Raw genomic sequence first — 16,763 nt, forward strand, 5'->3', positions numbered from 1 at the left:
AAAATAAGAACCGGGTCGGGGGCGGGGAGACGCAGCCCTCACCGCACGCCGCCCCTCGCTCGCGGGGGACAAAAGCTGGGTCTGGCGCCGCGGCAGAGCGGGCGGCGCGTCCCCGCGGCCGCCGGACCCCGTGGGCCGGGCGGGCGGGGGAGGCGGGAGGCGGGCCCCGCCCAGCGCGGGCCGCGGGCTGTCAGCGCTGCCGCGCCCGGCGGTCTCCGCGGTCACCGCGTCCCCGCCCGCCGGCCGCGCTGCGCCCAGCGGCGCCCAGGTGTCCTGCGGGCGGCGTCCCCGCGCGGCCAGCCGCCTCCCCACGCGGGCGGGCGGGCGCCGGTGCGCCGTGTGCGTTACCGGGGTATTTTTCTCCTCACGCCCTGCCGGGTGTCTCCTCCGCCTTCCCTGCTTCGGCTCCTGCTGCCTGAACCATGTCCGCCAGGGGTGAGTGGGGACCAGGTGGGCACGGCCCACGGACCTCGCGCCCTGCCCCGCCGGGCCGGGCCGGGCGCGGACCAGGGCGGGCCGTGCAGGTGCGGGAGGGAGAGGGGCTGCGAGAGCCGCGCCGGCTCCCACCCGGCCTAAAACTTTGGCATCGGATCCCTGGGCTCTGGGCGGCCGGAGGGTGGAAGGAAGCCCTCGCCCTTGACCTTGGTCCCCGGATGTGAGCGAAGCCTGAGGGCCAAGGACGGGTCCCGCTCACCTGTACCAGCCGCGCGTCTGGTCAGGAGGGCGTGGGGGATGGGCTCGCCCCTGCCTGTCCTGCTGGGGAGCGGCCCGAAGGGCCGACCCTGAGGGAGGAAAAGGTATTTTTTGCCTCCTTTCTTGTTACCATTTTGCAGCTTGGTTATGGAAGGAATCCAAGGCTTGATGCAGTAAGATTTAAAGCTGCAGTGCTTACACCCCATTAAAAAGGAAAAGAAAAAAGTAAATCCCCTACCTGTACTCCTCTTGGCATGAACCTCCCCTCACTCTCAGCCGTTTCTTTCTGGAGTGAAACGGTTACTGCAGGTGAAACTGGGCGAGAGGAAAAAAAAATATATCAGGATTGCTTTTCAGGCAAGAGTGAAGGGAATGTATTTCTTGCCATCTGGAGCCAGTGGTGATGCTGGGAGAGTGGGTTAGTCATAACTCAGTGGCTGCTACTATGAGCGAAATATTAAAGAGATCTAGTCATTGTGCAGCTTGCCAGCAAGTGAAACGAAGTGACTTGGTTTCTTTGTCATAAGCCTTTAAGGAAAATATTGATTATTTTTAGAAAGTATATTTGCAAAGCAGTAAGTACCACCCCTTTTGGTACCCTGAAGCATTAAGGAGTTGCAAAGTTGTTTTGTTTTTGTTTTTTAATTTTAATTCTGAGGGGTTAACCCTGCTTTTTGAGGGGAGTTGAGGAATTTAATAACACGTGCTGGATAATTAAGTGCGGCTTTTCAAGGTTCATTCTGGGGCACGTAATGAGTGAATTCTATCCAAAATGTTTAAATTTCTTTTGAAGGAAACTGGTCTTTGTTGGTCTGGCAACATGGTTGGTTGGTTCTGTACCTGGAAATGGAGTGGTATGGGCTGGGTGGAACGACAGAATTTGCATTCGTAGATTTTGGGCTACAGAGGTGATATGGGGCCCTGAAGTGCTACCTGCCTAATAACTTCTGCATACGAGAGAGAGAGAAAAGAGGGTGGACCGGATATGTTCATGGGGTGCTGGGTGTGTCTACAGGATCTTCTGAGTGACTCCAGCTGCATAATCTCTGAACTATGGTCTCATACTGTGCTTGTCTTCCTGACTTCTGTGCTAGACACAAGGAACACGTGGGGACTGTCTCCTAGGTTGTAAAACTCCCTGTGGTCAGAGTCCACCTCTGATGCAGCTGTACACCACCCAAACCTCTTAATACACAGAACCTTGCACACTGTAGGAGCCAAGTAACTCCTGGGAACCCTGGTATGTCCTAGGAAGCATCAGGTTCGTTAGGTAATCCCCCCAGTTTCACCTTGTCTTTAGACCCTTCTAGTACAAGGTCTCTGTGGTTTATCTGAGGATATGACATGAAAATGGCACCAGTGATTCAGAGGCTAGGGCCCTGAGTTGGGACTTGGTTCTCAAAGATTTCTTCTTGAACCTGGTTTCAAGCAGCATGATTTGAAGTCAGACACAGACATTTCACTCAGCCGTCTTGTCTCCCCTTCAAAGTCTATGTTGATAATCTTGCATTTAACAGTTTGAAGTCTGACTAATATTGCAGAGGGAGAAGAAAACATGATAAATATCAGCTGCAGCATACTTACATGTGTCAGGCGCTTTTTATATATTATATCAGTGAACCCTCACAGTAACTGTATCAAGTAGATACTGTCATTACCTCCCCATTTCACAGATGAAGGAACTTTGATTTTCAGAGATCATGTAACCTGCCTGAGTTCAGACAGTTGTTAGGTGGCAGATCCTGATTTCTCCCCAGGTCTGTCTGACTTCTGAGCACATCCAGTTTGTTTTACTGCCTCTCTAGTACTCATCCTTTGAATATTATAATAAACACCCCGATCACTGATTTACTAAGAAGAGAGAGAAAATGCTCTGTATTTGAGACTGAAAGGAATTGGCCTTGGTAAGTAATTTGGAATTCCCAGTACACTTGGGAACTTCTTCAGGGACATTTGGTAATGACCAAGTGAGGGATACAAGGCCATTGACCCTTGACATTGTTAAATTGGTATTCCCACTCTGTTACCTCCTACTTTAGTCGTGAGGACTGAAAATTCCTAGGTGTTACCAATGACTGAGGATTTTTCTTATGTTTTTATGAAGTACTTTTATTTTTAGGAATCCGTAAAAAAAAAAATCTGAATGATTAGTAGAGTGCCTAAGCTCATATGGAAAAATGTCTGTTTACGATTTATTATTTTATAATACATGTTTTCAGAACTGAGCTTTACTCTCCTTTTCTAATTTAGTGGCTGCTTTCATCTCTATTCCTGGAAGTAGAGATAAACCTTTAGGGTCAGAAAGTTAATGTGTCTACTTAAGTATCTAACTTATCATTAGATGGTCTTTAGATACTTGGAAAGATGAATCTCATTAATACAAAAACGATCCCTGCTTATTTCTAACATCTAGACCTGTTGGTTATGGTGCGGTGGAGATATTTTTTAAAAATTGAAAACACTGAAATCAGTTGACTCTCATAAGAAGAGTAATTTTATTAAAAAATTTTAGAGTGAAAAATATTTTTGAATTCATCTTCTTTTTAAGATTTAAACAGAGTACTAAAATTTAACTCATTATCCAAACTAACAGTAAAAAAGTATTCTTAAATTCCATGATCAGGCAAGTTAAGACATTCCCCATCCTGTGGTCTTTTAGAATATTCTCATCAAAAATTTTTAACTTGGAGTTGTATTTTCACTACTAGGGACAAAAATGGAGCTATCATGTCTTGATTTTTGAACTGATAAACTAGAGGAAATTATAACACTTAGAATAGAGTTTCCAAATCTGGGAAGAATCATCTAGATTGCCTTTTAAAAATGCAGATTCTCAGGCCTTATTCCAGGACTACTGGCTCATAAACTCTAAAGATAGAGCCCAAAATCGATATACTATGTAAAAAGTTCCCCAGGTAACTCTTAAGGACCATTAGGTGAGAGCAGGATCAAAGAATTAGCTGGAGTATTTATTAAACATACTGATATCAGGGCTCTGCTTCAGATCTACTGAATCAGAATGTTCAGGGAAAGGCCTGGGAATCTGAATTTTGAATAAGCCCCAGTTGGTTCTTATGTACAGGCAGACTTCGGAGCTATTGAATTACTGTTTCTTCTAATTCAGGGTTCTGTATCATCCAGCAAGTTTTGAAGAAAGCTGTTTTTGAGTTATACAAGTAATGTATTAAATTTTATTATCAATATATTAATATAGTCAAAATATATTAATGTATGTATTTAACTATAAAGTAATATGTTAAAAATCCGAAGTATATGGAGTTAAAAATGAAAATTTCCTATTTTTACTCCCTTCCTACCAAATCCTCAGAATTAAGCATGGCAGTTTTTATCTGGTTAGCTTTTGGTTCAGTTCAATAAATGTTAAATATCTATTTGGTATAAGATACATGGCAGGTAACAGGCACTGGGCACAGAAGAGATCACTCATGAGCCTATTAGCTTTTCAGAAGCTTGAATCTTGAGAAAATGGGCCTAGGTGTGTGAGGACAGAGTCCATTGCACAGGCAGAGAAATAACTCAAAGAATGTATGCCCTAGAAATGTTAGATCAGTCCTGCTATCTTTGTTTTCAGAATTTCCATAAAACTAGGAGCAACCTGGATGCTCACCCATTGGTGAATGAATGACTAATGGATGGCACGTCCATTCTATAGACTGCTATGCAACTATTAGAAAGAATAACTTAGGTTCCTATGTGTTGGTCTGGAGTGATGGCCATGATACATTCTTAAGGGAAAAGAGCAAGTTTTATAATAAAATTTGTGTAATGTATGATCCCAGTTCTGTAAATTGAGAAAAATCTCTCAGTGTGAGTATGTCTATGTACCAGAAGCAGAGAGAAAATCATAGAACAGTACACACCAAGCATTTATCAGTGGTTAAAAAAGTCAAGGGTGGGGAAAAAAAAAAAAGCCAAGGATAAAAAAGTCAAAGTTAAGGATAGGAAAGGGGAGAGATATGTTTCTTTGAACATATCTTTGTGTTGTTTGATAGCAAGTAGGTACAGATTGGGGGAAAAAATGAATAAAGAAAAAATGTCCACTTCATCCCCATGTATTCATTTCATTTATTCAAGTCAGGGATGTAGATTTTCATTCATTCATTCAACAAACATTTATCGACCACCTGTACATGCCAGCAATGGGTGACTAGGAAACAGCGTATACCCTCAAGGAGCTCACAGTTCTGTGGGGGATACAGATACATAAATACTATTTTAAAAAGGTTTTTCTGTGTGCAGAGTGAGAGAGATAATGTGGGCTGGAGAGAAAATGATGATTATCAATACTATGATGATACAAAGGAGTGGTGTCAACCATAGTGGTGGTGAGTGTGGGGAGGACCATGAGATCAGGTGAGGTTTCTTTAAGAAAGGAGAGTTGTCTTCTTGGAGGACGAGTTGGATTCAGCCAAATGAAAAAGGGTGAGGTGGAGGGAAAGACTTTTCAGGGAGACTCAGGCATAAAAAAAACAGTTCTCCATGTGATCACCTGGAAAGCGTGTAGGTGCAGGGCAGCGTGTTTGCCAGAGAGAGGGGAGCCAGGTCTCAGTAGAGTGAGGAGGTGCCCCAGGCACTTTGTGGAAAGGTGAGGATGTCGGGATTTCCATTTACAAGGCAGTGTGGTTCCAGGGAACACAGTGGAAGTCTGGCAGTGGTGGGTGGGAGTTGTGGAGCTGGAGGGAACAAGTGCAGGGCAGGGAGGGTGGTGGGGAGGGGAGATGAACGGGATGGGGGCTCTCTGTCCTGCCCGTGGTGGAGCCTGCAGGAACTGATCAATGATTGGGTATGATTGGCCTCAAAGGTCTTACCTTTGACAGGAGGAGCTCTGGTTACAGAGCAAGCTTAGCCCAGGGTGGTATTGGCTGAAGGCGGAGGGTGATGAGAGCTGCCATCAGCCTCAGAGAGCAGCCGCAGAGCCCTCTGCTGGACAGTGGCTCTTTCATAGGACTAGGGTGCAGAGGGACTCTAGGAATCCCAGCTACACTCATTTTTTGATGACTTCTTCGGCCTCCATGCTTACAGGAGGGCTCAACAAGCATGGGTCTGCCAGCTGATGAAGGAGAGACTCCCATTCCGTTTCTTCTCTCTTAGTTCTTCCGGTAACTCTGTGCCTATTAAACCTCCAGTTGCATCACTCTACCTTTATCAGTTTCTTTTGTGGTGATGTTGCAGATTAATGCACTAAGAGTTCTTATTTGGTGTTATGGGCGGGTGTTTTTCTGGACTATATCAGCTAGAGTTTTTCCTCTCTTTGAGTTACAGAACTCTCAAGCAGTTTATCAAACTGAAGACAAAGGACAATATATTTGAAAGTCAAGTTTAGCCATGATACGAGTTGGTATTTAAAAAAAATGAAACAGCAACAGATTACACTTCCTGGAAGTCTTTTTCACATTTAAAATAAATGGGTTCCAATTAAATAGACTTTTTTTTACATGAGAGACGTTTGACATCAGTTTCTCACAGGTGGGAGAATCATGCTTCAGAAAAGATTTTCAGAAGGTTGAGTTGTTGCTCATTGTATCTGTGAACAGCATTACATTTTAAAAATAATTTGAGACCTCATGTAGAAAAGGTTGAGTTAACTATACTTCTCAGTTTAAGCTCACTATTGTCAATGGTTCATCAGACCCCTCCCTTGTCCAGTTTACTTCTTGATATATTTTTATCTCCATCCCTCTATCCCATCCCCTTTTTCCCAAAGGCAGCTATTCTAATACATTTGATATGTGTGTCCTTGAATTTGTAATAAAACCAATTCTTAGACCAGTTCTTATATTTAAAGCTGTAAGGGACCAAGTTATTTTACTTTGTGTGTGTGTGTTTCAAAGATTAATCAAATTCTTATTTGGATACCTGATTTTATGAACATATACATATTTCTGATTTTATTTGGCAGTTTACATCACTTAATGAAACAGCAAGCCTTATTCTGTTAGGGGCTGGGCATACAAAATGGAAAGAGGTTATTCTATGTCCCAAAGGAGTACAAGCTAATGTGTGTGTGTGTGTGTGTGTGTGTGTGTGAAGTTATGTACACAGCCGACCAGAATCGGAAGTGATAAAGATTATCAAATAAGAATGATCAAACTGGTATGGGAGGTTCAACTAATTGTGACTGGGGGTAACAAGAATACCTTCATTTCACAGAGGACGTGGAAGTTGAGTGGGATCTTGAAGGGTGAGGAAGGATTGGGCAGGCAGAGTCCTGAAGGACGTGCTTCCCTTTGGGAGGAACAGGAACAGCTCAGGTGAAAACACGGAGGAGTGAAACTGCAGGAAATATGGGGAGGGAGGCGTCTGTGAAATGTGAGGCCATTAGGAGATTTGCGGTGGGGGTGGGGAAGAAGAATAGGGAGGCCGAGGGAATGATGTATTGAACTAGTGAGCCTTCTATCAAAGGCTTTTCCTAAAGGGAGAAGTGCAGATGTAAAGAAGGGAAGTGAGAGGTCTGGGCTGGGTACATACAGATAACTCATCCCTGGTGGTTCATCTGCCCACAGTATTAGAGATGGCATTTTATTGCCAAACTGTGCTGTGGTGAGTTACATTTTATCCTGACCACACTTCTCATTTAGGTAAAAACCTTACCCAAAGCCCACTCTTGTGTTTCCTTTCCTAGATCAGATTTGTCTCTCTCAGCCTTGTCCTTTACTTTGTACCTGACCCCAGAATGCTCCAGTACTAAGAATGCTGGCACACAGGAGGGCTGAATGCAGAACAGCCTAGCAACATGTTTGACTATAGCAAGGGGGAGGAGTGAGGCCATTCCCCCAGAAGAAGTATGCATCCTTAACTGATCCGACTTTTACACATACGTTCCTAGTTCACTCAGTTCTAGAGAGGAACAAAACAACACCAATTCATAGAACCCTTTCAGATGAAAGATGGGATTTTGTACAATTTGTGGAACAGGGTCTTTGAGATGGTAAATTAGTCTTCATCATCTTTTATGGGAGAGATGTTTCTTTTTTTGAAGCCTATGGTTTCAAGTTCTTCTCTAACTTATTAATTCATAATAGTGTTCCTCGACATAAGTGGTACTGATCACCTGACACAGTTTGACATTTTGTCGCTCATTCACAAGATGCTACTTTTTCAGTCCTGAGCTTATGGTGCCATTATCCGCTTAATCCCTGGTCTCTAATGTACTTGGTAGGGAAAGGGAAAAGAATGTGAGTGGTCAGCATTTCGCTCGGGTTAAAGCAGCAGTCTTTAGAAATGTCATCCATCCATTCCATAGACATCTATTGAGCCTTCCTAGAGTTCATAATAAGCATCATCAAACATCCAGCTGTCTGTCTGTATTTATTAAATTTTATAATGTCACTAGGAGTTGACAGCTCATCTTGCCTTCACTATACTAGTATGGCAGGAGGGGGTGTTCTCTCTCAAAATGTGCAGCACTAGCATCCATAGCAGCTTATGCCAAAAGGAACCTGTTTTGTTCATTTTCCTTAAGGACTTCTTGAGACGTATTTTGTAGCTCTGTGGTCTTCTCCTGCACCCTCTTGTCCACGCATCTTGGTAACAGTATGGCAAGGCTGAAAAGGTACCTATGACTCTGCCCCATGGGCAGAACAATCCTGGTGTTTCCCTTAGGTTCTCCTGGGGCCCTCTGTTTTTAGCTCTTGTTTTCTCCCCCATACGTTAGGGTATATCTTTGCTGCCTTTGTGAATCACCTCATGATCTAGAGCACAAACGTCACCCTTCTGTCCCAGACAACAGGCTGAGGAGAAAACTAATTCACTTCCAAACTGGAGAGGAAATTGCTGTAAGAGTAAAGGGTATGGGGAGAGGGAGACAGAGAGAGGGAAGAAGAGGAAGGGAGAAAAGGAGAGAGAGAGAGGGAATGTGAAAGCAATAGGGGACTGATGTAAATTAAACAAGACTATTAAAATTGAAAATGGAGACATCAGATTTGGGTATAACATGTATTTACTAGTGTAAATTGAATTATCACATTTTTCTTTGTTGAAAATGGAATAAAAGCTTGTGGAATTGAAATTTATATTACATATAAAAGGGATTTCATAATTCAGAAAATACATACTTTTTTCTCTCCCTTCCCCCAAGAACAGAAATGCCAACTGTTTATCTGAAAATTTCTTGACAGCAAGCAAGAAGATGGTGTGATGCAATGAGATATCACCTCACACCTGTCAGAATGGCTGTCATCAAAAAGAACACAATTAACAAATGTTGGCAAGGATGTGGATAAAAGGGAACCCTCATGCATGGTTGTTAGGCATGTAAATTGGTGCAGCCACTGTGGAAAATAGTATGGAGGCTTCTCAAAAAACTAAAAATAGAACTACCATATGATCCAGCAATTCTACTCTTGGGTATATATCCAAAACCCCCCACTAATCCAAAAAGATTCATGTACCCCAATGTTCACAGAAGCATAATTTACAATTGCCAAAAAGCAATCAAAGTATCCATCAACAAGTGAATAGAAAAAGAAGATATATATATAATGGAAGTACTATTCAGCCATGAAAAAGAATGCAGTTTTGCTATTTGCAGCAACATGGATGAACTTAGAGGACATTAGGCCAAGAGAAATAAGACAGAGAAAGACAAATACTGTATACTATCACTTATATGTGGGATCTAAAAAGTACAACAAACTATTGAATGTAACAAAAAAGAAGCAAACTCACAGGTATAGAGAACAAATTAGTGGTTACCAGTGGGGAGGGGGAAGGGAGAAGGGGAAACATAGGAGTAAGTGAGTAAGAGGCACAAACTGTTAGTTATAAAATAAACTACGAGGGTATATTTTACAGGACAAGGAATATAGTCAATATTTTATAACTATAAATGAAGTATAATCTTAAAAATTGGGAATCACTATACTGTACAACTATAACTTATATAATATTGTACAGCAAATATACATCAATAAAGATAAATAAATAATAATAAATAAATAATTTTTAAAAGGAGACAGTGTGGTGGACAGCAGTTAACTCTTTTGATCTTTTGCCTTTCCTCACTGATATTCAGTCAGCTAATATTCACTGAACCTCTCTGCTGGAGTAGGCGGATTTATTCCAAATCCATTCCTGGGTTGATGATGCTAATGTATTAATTAATTGAGTCATTTAACAAATATTTATTGAGCACTCTGAAGGATTGTCATGATTGTGGTGTGGAAAAATATTAAAATGTGTTAGAATTTGTGAGTGAATAATGCTGGGGCAAGTAGGGCTGATCAGCACTTACTGCTGCCACGTAATTTACATGTACCATATGGGTTATCATTCAAACGGCATACTTCTGTCTGGGACAAATGCTAAACCTGATGAGATACTGGGGCAACAGGTGTATAGTGAGGCTATCCCAGGCAAACTGGGGCTGTGCCCTTCTTAAATTAGTAGAGTTTCTAGCCAGCATGTGTTTTGGTGTCAGTGTATTCCTTGGTCTCAAAGGATAGAATTTTTGTCAATATCTGAATATCTGCCTGGAGTGTTATCTATATTGCATATTATCTACATCAAAATTTAACTTAAATCCTAGGCTGGCTGTTTCCGCCCCATAAACAGAGCAGATTTCTGGGCTGTTTTCTCTCATGGTAAGTGGGTAGGCTCAGGTGCAATTACTAATGTAGACTAACAATAACATTTGGTGTGAAGTCAAACCCAAATGAAGTTTTAGAAAATTTTTTGGAGTAATTCACATGATAGTTTTCTTCTATTGGGGGAAATTATCGAGGGAAAAAACTATTGTGGGAAGGCCATGTTTAATGCCTTTGGTCCTCCATAGTCATTTAAATTGAGTGACTCTGTGTTTTCTACTTTCGTGTAGTTTCAAAGCAGCTTTAAAATGTGTAGTTTAGTCTACCTGTGGTTGTTCTTGGACTCACTACCTATTTGAAGACTCCCTGCCCATGTATTTAAGATTGATTTCCCCAGTACATTGTATTATTTTATTGGAAAATTTATATAATATGTATTTACCACTATAAGGAAATTTTGTATTTTGTCTTATAATGACTGGGTGGGCAAGTTCTTATTTAGTAGATGTGCCCATGAAATCCTTTGTAGCACTGAATCCTACTTAGAATAAAGATGAAAGCAGGAATTGTGGGTCAGGCACTCAAAAATTACTCGCTGATTGATTAGAGGTCATATGATTTTGGTCCTTTGTTAGGTAATTTCTTCTTTAGGGTTGGATAAAAAAGAACTCTACATGCATAATTATTGTTATTCACATTTTAATAAATTAAAGTTCTTTATTCTGTACTGTGTGTTCTTTCTCCAGCCCTTTAACTTCATTACCTATGAGAATAGTATTTGATGATATATATGTAATCAGGTGGGAGTCCATTTATAAATAGTTTTTCCTAAAGAAAAAATATCCTATGTTTTGCTTAAAACTGTGTCTAAGGTCTTTCTCAGCTTATTGAGAATTCATTTAGAAAACACATCCACAACAGGGCAGCCACCAGAGAACTGAATGGTAACAATGAAAGGAAATGAGGACAATGAACTAAACAGCTATTTCTGGCTTTCAGCTCCAGATAAGAATGAACAGAAGGAGAGGAGTCCCAGAGTCTGGGGGAAGGCGGGAGGGGGAGGAAAGCCATCATTTTAAAATGTTTTAAAAAATGTAGAAAAGAGGTTTAGGTTGGCAATCTCTAATGGATTCTAGGGAGATTTTTGTTGTTGCTGTTGTTCTATGTAAAACAAGGGAATCTTTATTTTGATTCATTTAAGCATTTGGGTGAGCAATGAGCAAGAACACCAGAGATGGTTTAGTTTTCTCACCAGTTCCTTAGCTACTGTTTATTTTAGGAGAATCTGTTCTGTGGTTAGACACTTTATATAAATTGTGGAATTGGAGTTATAAACAATGTCTTCATTTATCCAGTCATTCAATAAGTATTAGTTGAACATCTACTCTGTGCCCAAGTCGTTCTAGGTGTTGGAGTGAGACAGTCACTTGCCAAATAAACATATGATGAGATAAGAGGTGATAAAGTGCTATGGAGAAATTCAAAGAAGAGCAAGGAGGAGAGAGAACACTGGGGAGATGGGAGGGCAGGGCAGGTGCTATTTTATATGGGGTGATCATATAAGTGGTGGGTGAGCAGAGACCCGGAGAAAGTGAGGGGTCGTACAGAGTCTGGTGGAAGGGTTTTATAGGCAGTGAGATAAGCAGTGCAGAGATGTTGAGATCTGTCCTACTTGTGTGTCCTCAGATCAGCAAGGAGGCCAGTGTGGCTGGATCAGAGCGTGAGGGGAGTGGGATGGAGATGAAGTCAGAAAGATAGTTGGAGAAGGGACTGGTATGTCAAATTGGTCCTTGCAGGCCACTGTGAGGACTCAAGTCTTCCTCTCAGTGAGACTGAGTGAGATAGGAGGCCCTTGAGTAGTTCTGAGTGGAGTTGTGATATGATTTGATGTAGTTTAAAAGGATCACTTGGTCAACAATGTAGAGAATAGATTGTAGCGAGCAAGGGTGGATGCAGGAAGACCAGTTAGGAGGTTATTGTAATGGTCAAAGCAGGATAAGATGGCGGCTTAGACCAGATGGTAGGAAAGCAGCTGATGAGAAGTCAGTGGGTTCTGGAAATATCTCTAAGGAAGTGCTTATGGGACTTGTGGACAGTTGGAAGCATGGAGTAAAAGGAGGGCGATTGTGGGTACCTCCATTTCATTTTTCCAGCAACTGGGAAGATAGCGTGTCATTTCCTAGAATGGGGAAGATGTAGAACAAGCAGGTTTAGGGGGTAGGATAGTCCAGCATTTTGGACGTTTCAATCTGAGATTTCACTTAGACGTTCTAGTATGAGGATGTTTATTATGCCCATTTTACAGATAGAGAAAATGAGGCATAGAGAGGCAAAGAAACTTGCCTGAAGAAGGTGCAGCACAATGTGACCGGTGGCGATGGTGGGGCATACAAGGTGCTGCAGGAGCACAGAGGAGGGACCCTGCTCCCTCCTGACTGGACATGGGGCCCAGGAAGACTTGGCAAAGCAAGTGATACTGGAACAAGACCTTAACGAATGAGTGCCAGATGGGAGAAGAGGAGGAAAAGCATTTCACACATAGGAAACGGCATGCTTTTAGAATTTTAAAAATAGTAATTAAGCATATTAAACATTAAGAATAAGACATTTGAAGTGACATGTAAGGAGACATACAGGAGCAATAGCAGGAATATTAAAAACGACCCTGAGGAGGGGGGTGGGTATAGCTCAGTGCATGAGGTCCTAGGTTCAATCCCCAGTACCTCCATTTAAAAAAAATTAAAAATTAAAAAAAACTACCCTGAGGAGAAATATGAAAGATTTAATTCGTTGAAGAGGCATGCTATGCTCTTGGATAACAAGACACCATATTGTAAAAATCTGCATTTCTCCTGAATCTCTCAATAAGAGAAATGAGACCCCGATTAAAATGCCAACAGAATCTTTTCTTAGAGACATGGCCAAGGGATACTGTTACTCCTTTTGCAAAATGAAATTCTGAAAAAGAAGTGTAATTAAGGGAGGTTAGCCCTACCAGATATTAAAACGTAATATGAAACCGCAGTGATTTAAACAGTTAGTATTGGAGAGAAATTAGAGTAGTGGGAAAAGGTTAGAGAACAGTGTTCACATGTGTATGTAATTTAGTCACAGTGGCATTTTAAGATCAATGTCAGAAATGAGATTTTTCAATAAAAGATTTAGGTGCAACTGGCTGTTTAGAAAAAAGAACTCTGGACCCCCTATTGCCTACACACAGGGGCGCGTGATTCCTGATGTAGTAAATCATTGAGTGTGAAATAAAGGAAACAACAGTGGGCCTAGAGGAAAACACAGGTGAATTTATAACCCGAGGATGTTAGAAGATTCCTGATCTTTCACACAGGGTACAAAGCTCCAAAGTCATAAAGGAAAAGGTAGACACGTTTAACTACATAAAAATACGAAGAGCTCCGTGTGGTTGAGAATACCACCCCCTGCGTTGTGTCACAGGCCCCAGCAGAGCTGACGTGAACCCGGCCCCCTGCAGCAGGAAAGTCCAGACGGCAGGTAGCAGGAGAGGAGGCAGAGACAGGTGTAGGGTACTGCTGGGGCCTTTTCAAAAGCTTGGTGAATGCTTTGACAGTGTTAGTGTTAGCTGAGGACCTCACTGAAGCTTTACTCTGTGCAGAGCTGGCTACACAAATTCTGAGGACAGCCTTCACCTCTCTTTCCACAAACACAGAGGGGGAGTTTTCAGGACCAAATGCAAGGGGTACGGCCATGAGTCTGGCTAGTCCCTGCCTCAGAGAGGCCCCGTTGGGCCTACGTTTGATATCTGGAGCTGGAAGGCCGTGGTCACTCCCCCTCTTCCCACTTTTCAGAACATGCATATTCCTTAGGATAGTGTGGTCTGAGGCTTCATCCCCTTTCTGGGCAGTTGTAGGAACAACACTAAGTGGTCGTCTACGCTAAGGTTAATATTAGGCTGCCTGGTGACATGGGTACACTTTTACCATAGAAAAAGAGGTGACAGGGCGGGGATGCTCGACTCCTGTTAAAAGGGGGGACAAAGGAGCGCTTGGAGCTGGGCTAGAACGGGCCATCCAATGAACTCATTTATCTCAGCCTTTTCTCCTCCCAGAGCCAAGCTGCCCAAAGTGATAAAGGATGTTTACTTCTTGGTGCCCAGAACATTTGATCCGAGTGAACATCCTATTAGTGATTCTTGGAGGTTAGCCTGCCTGGTTCTCTGAATCCCTTTGATTAATTCAGGCCTTGCTTTTTGAGGCATCCTTTTGCCCAGATTTCTCTGTAATAAACACAGATCGAACTTGCTGGTAAAATTCTGCTCTTCCTCTAGCAGTTACACTTCCTCCCCCCAGACTTTTTCATTTTAGCATCTAATCCAGTGACACTAAACTGTACAGAGTTGTTGGAGTGACTCTGCTCTTCTAGACTGTGAATTCCGAGAAGCCAGTGCCCAAGTGTCACAAGTGTGTTCCCAGATCCTTGCCTTATCCCGAGCCTGAACATGTTTAGTGAACAATTTTTTTTGATGTTTTTAAAAATTGAAGTTCAGCCAATTACAATGTGTCAATTTCTAGTGTACAGCACAATGTCCCAGTCATGCGTATATATATATATATATATACACACACACATATATATTTGTTTTTATATTCTTTTTCATTAAAGGTTATTATAATGAACAGTTATTGAGAGATTAGGAGAAGAAAGGTTGCCATCCATGAAATCCAGAGTTGGTGGGATAGACAGACACATGAAGGGGGTGTAGAGGGGAAGAGGCTGTCCTTGAAATTTCTCAGTCTTTTTGACGGAACTCTTTTAAGTTGGACATGAAAGTTCACTTCCTTATATGTCTCTGCTCTCAAACCTGATCAAAGACATGGTTTTTTTTCTACTTGGGCAAGAAGTGTTTGACATGCAGATTGTAATCCGATTCATTGTGTCTTCAGTGGGCTGGGTTCTGGAAGGAGCTAAGCTAGACACTGTGATGCGGTTCCTCTGATGGGCAGTTTCACCCTCTTGCCCCCACGTTTTGTCTTACTACCAGGTAATGTGGACACTAGGTACCCAGAACCTCTCCTCGCTCTAGCCCTCCTCACACCCACACTCCTCATTCTCCCCCCTCATGAAGTTGTGGGATGTGGCAAGGATACTGGCTGGGGTGCATCCTGGGTGTGGTCTGCTGCCCACTGCATTTGTAGCTGTAAATTAGTCCCCTTCAAAGTGTCCCTCAGCTATTTCTGTAAGTTTCCCAAGGAATTGTCTCACATGTGTCTAGGAGTGAGCTCTTTAGGTTTTTAGGTTTGGACATCCAGCTTGTCTGAAACCCTGCTGCCTTGGTGTAGATGACGTCCTTGAGCACTGCCGTTCTGCTGGGGCCTCTGGTCACCTCTCCCACCCCCACCCAGTCTGGTCACCATCTCCCTGTACTGTTTTGAGCTAAGCGTGGCCAGAGGCACTTCCCCAGAGCATAACGGAGACCAAGGTGTAACTTTGAAAACTAACTAAAAACTGAAAAGGTAAAAGCTTCTTTGTTAATCCTAAGAGCTATCATACCACTGTTCGTGGAAACTGTTTTGACATAAAAGAGGAATAGACAGATATACTTATATTTAAAAGAGCAACTTAAATAACATGAATGAGCAGGGAGAAGTCCTCACCCTTGGAAGTAACTGCTATGAACAGTCTCTTGAGATTCTCTTCTAGAGAAAAAGTTAAGTATGTACTAGGACACTGAAATCAAACTGTTACCTATAAAACTATGATCCACCTACCTACTTACTTAAAAAAAAACCACTTTGCTTTTTTCACATAATGTATCTTGAAGTTGTTCCATCTTAGCACATACAGATACAGCTCATTTTTAAAAAATGACTGTGTAGTGTTCCAGCACATGGTTCCACCACACCTGATTTGATAGTCCTCTTTGATAGATACTTTTCTTGTGGCTTTTGTGGACAATGTTGCACTGAACATCTTCCCCCATTTATCTTACTGAGATTTTTAGAGCATAGCCATAGGTATTAGGCTGTAACGTTTAATGAGGCTTTAGTGATGGATCAGAGAAAATTTGAGAAGGGAGCATGGTCCCTTCTGTGGCTGACTTGCCCTAGGCTCTCTCCTATGCCTTCTCCTGCCTTGCCTCCATTCAGTCTCTGCTCAGCTAGGAGCAACTTGTTTTTCCAGCACTAGAAGGTGTTACAGATGTCTCCTTTATTTATACCAAGGGACAGACCACTTCTAGCCCAGCAAAAAAAAAAAACAAACAAAAAAAGACTATTTATTTTCCCTTCCTTCATCTAAAGCCAGCCTTGCTGCCTATTATGGGATTAATTTTTTTTCCAGAATGATCCATAGCTTTTAAAACAAGATAATCACAAAATAGTCTTGTGCCGATTTATTTCCCAAAGGCTGGATTATTTATTCTTTTTTACAATCACCTGTTACCCTCAGTTAAAAAATAAAACCTCAAATTAATTCTTTTTTAAGGTTGAGCCCAATCTCCCCTCTTACACAACTTACAAACACTGGCAGGCCCTCTGCAAGAGGCAGTAC

At 42.2% G+C, this 16,763-nt stretch overlaps 1 protein-coding gene across 1 annotated transcript in view; it reads left to right on the forward strand.

The window, feature by feature from the left end:
* Positions 1-215: 215 nt before the first annotated feature.
* The window catches only part of ABLIM1 (actin binding LIM protein 1), a 282,459-nt gene continuing 265,911 nt past the window's right edge, over positions 216-16,763 (forward strand). Inside the window, exon 1 of the mRNA XM_074373568.1 lies at positions 216-435. Coding sequence (XP_074229669.1) covers positions 423-435 — 13 coding nt within the window. The 5' untranslated portion in view covers positions 216-422. The remainder of the gene's footprint in view (positions 436-16,763) is intronic.

This window comes from Camelus bactrianus, chromosome 11 (genome assembly GCF_048773025.1).
Source record: "Camelus bactrianus isolate YW-2024 breed Bactrian camel chromosome 11, ASM4877302v1, whole genome shotgun sequence".
NCBI lineage: Eukaryota > Metazoa > Chordata > Mammalia > Artiodactyla > Camelidae > Camelus > Camelus bactrianus.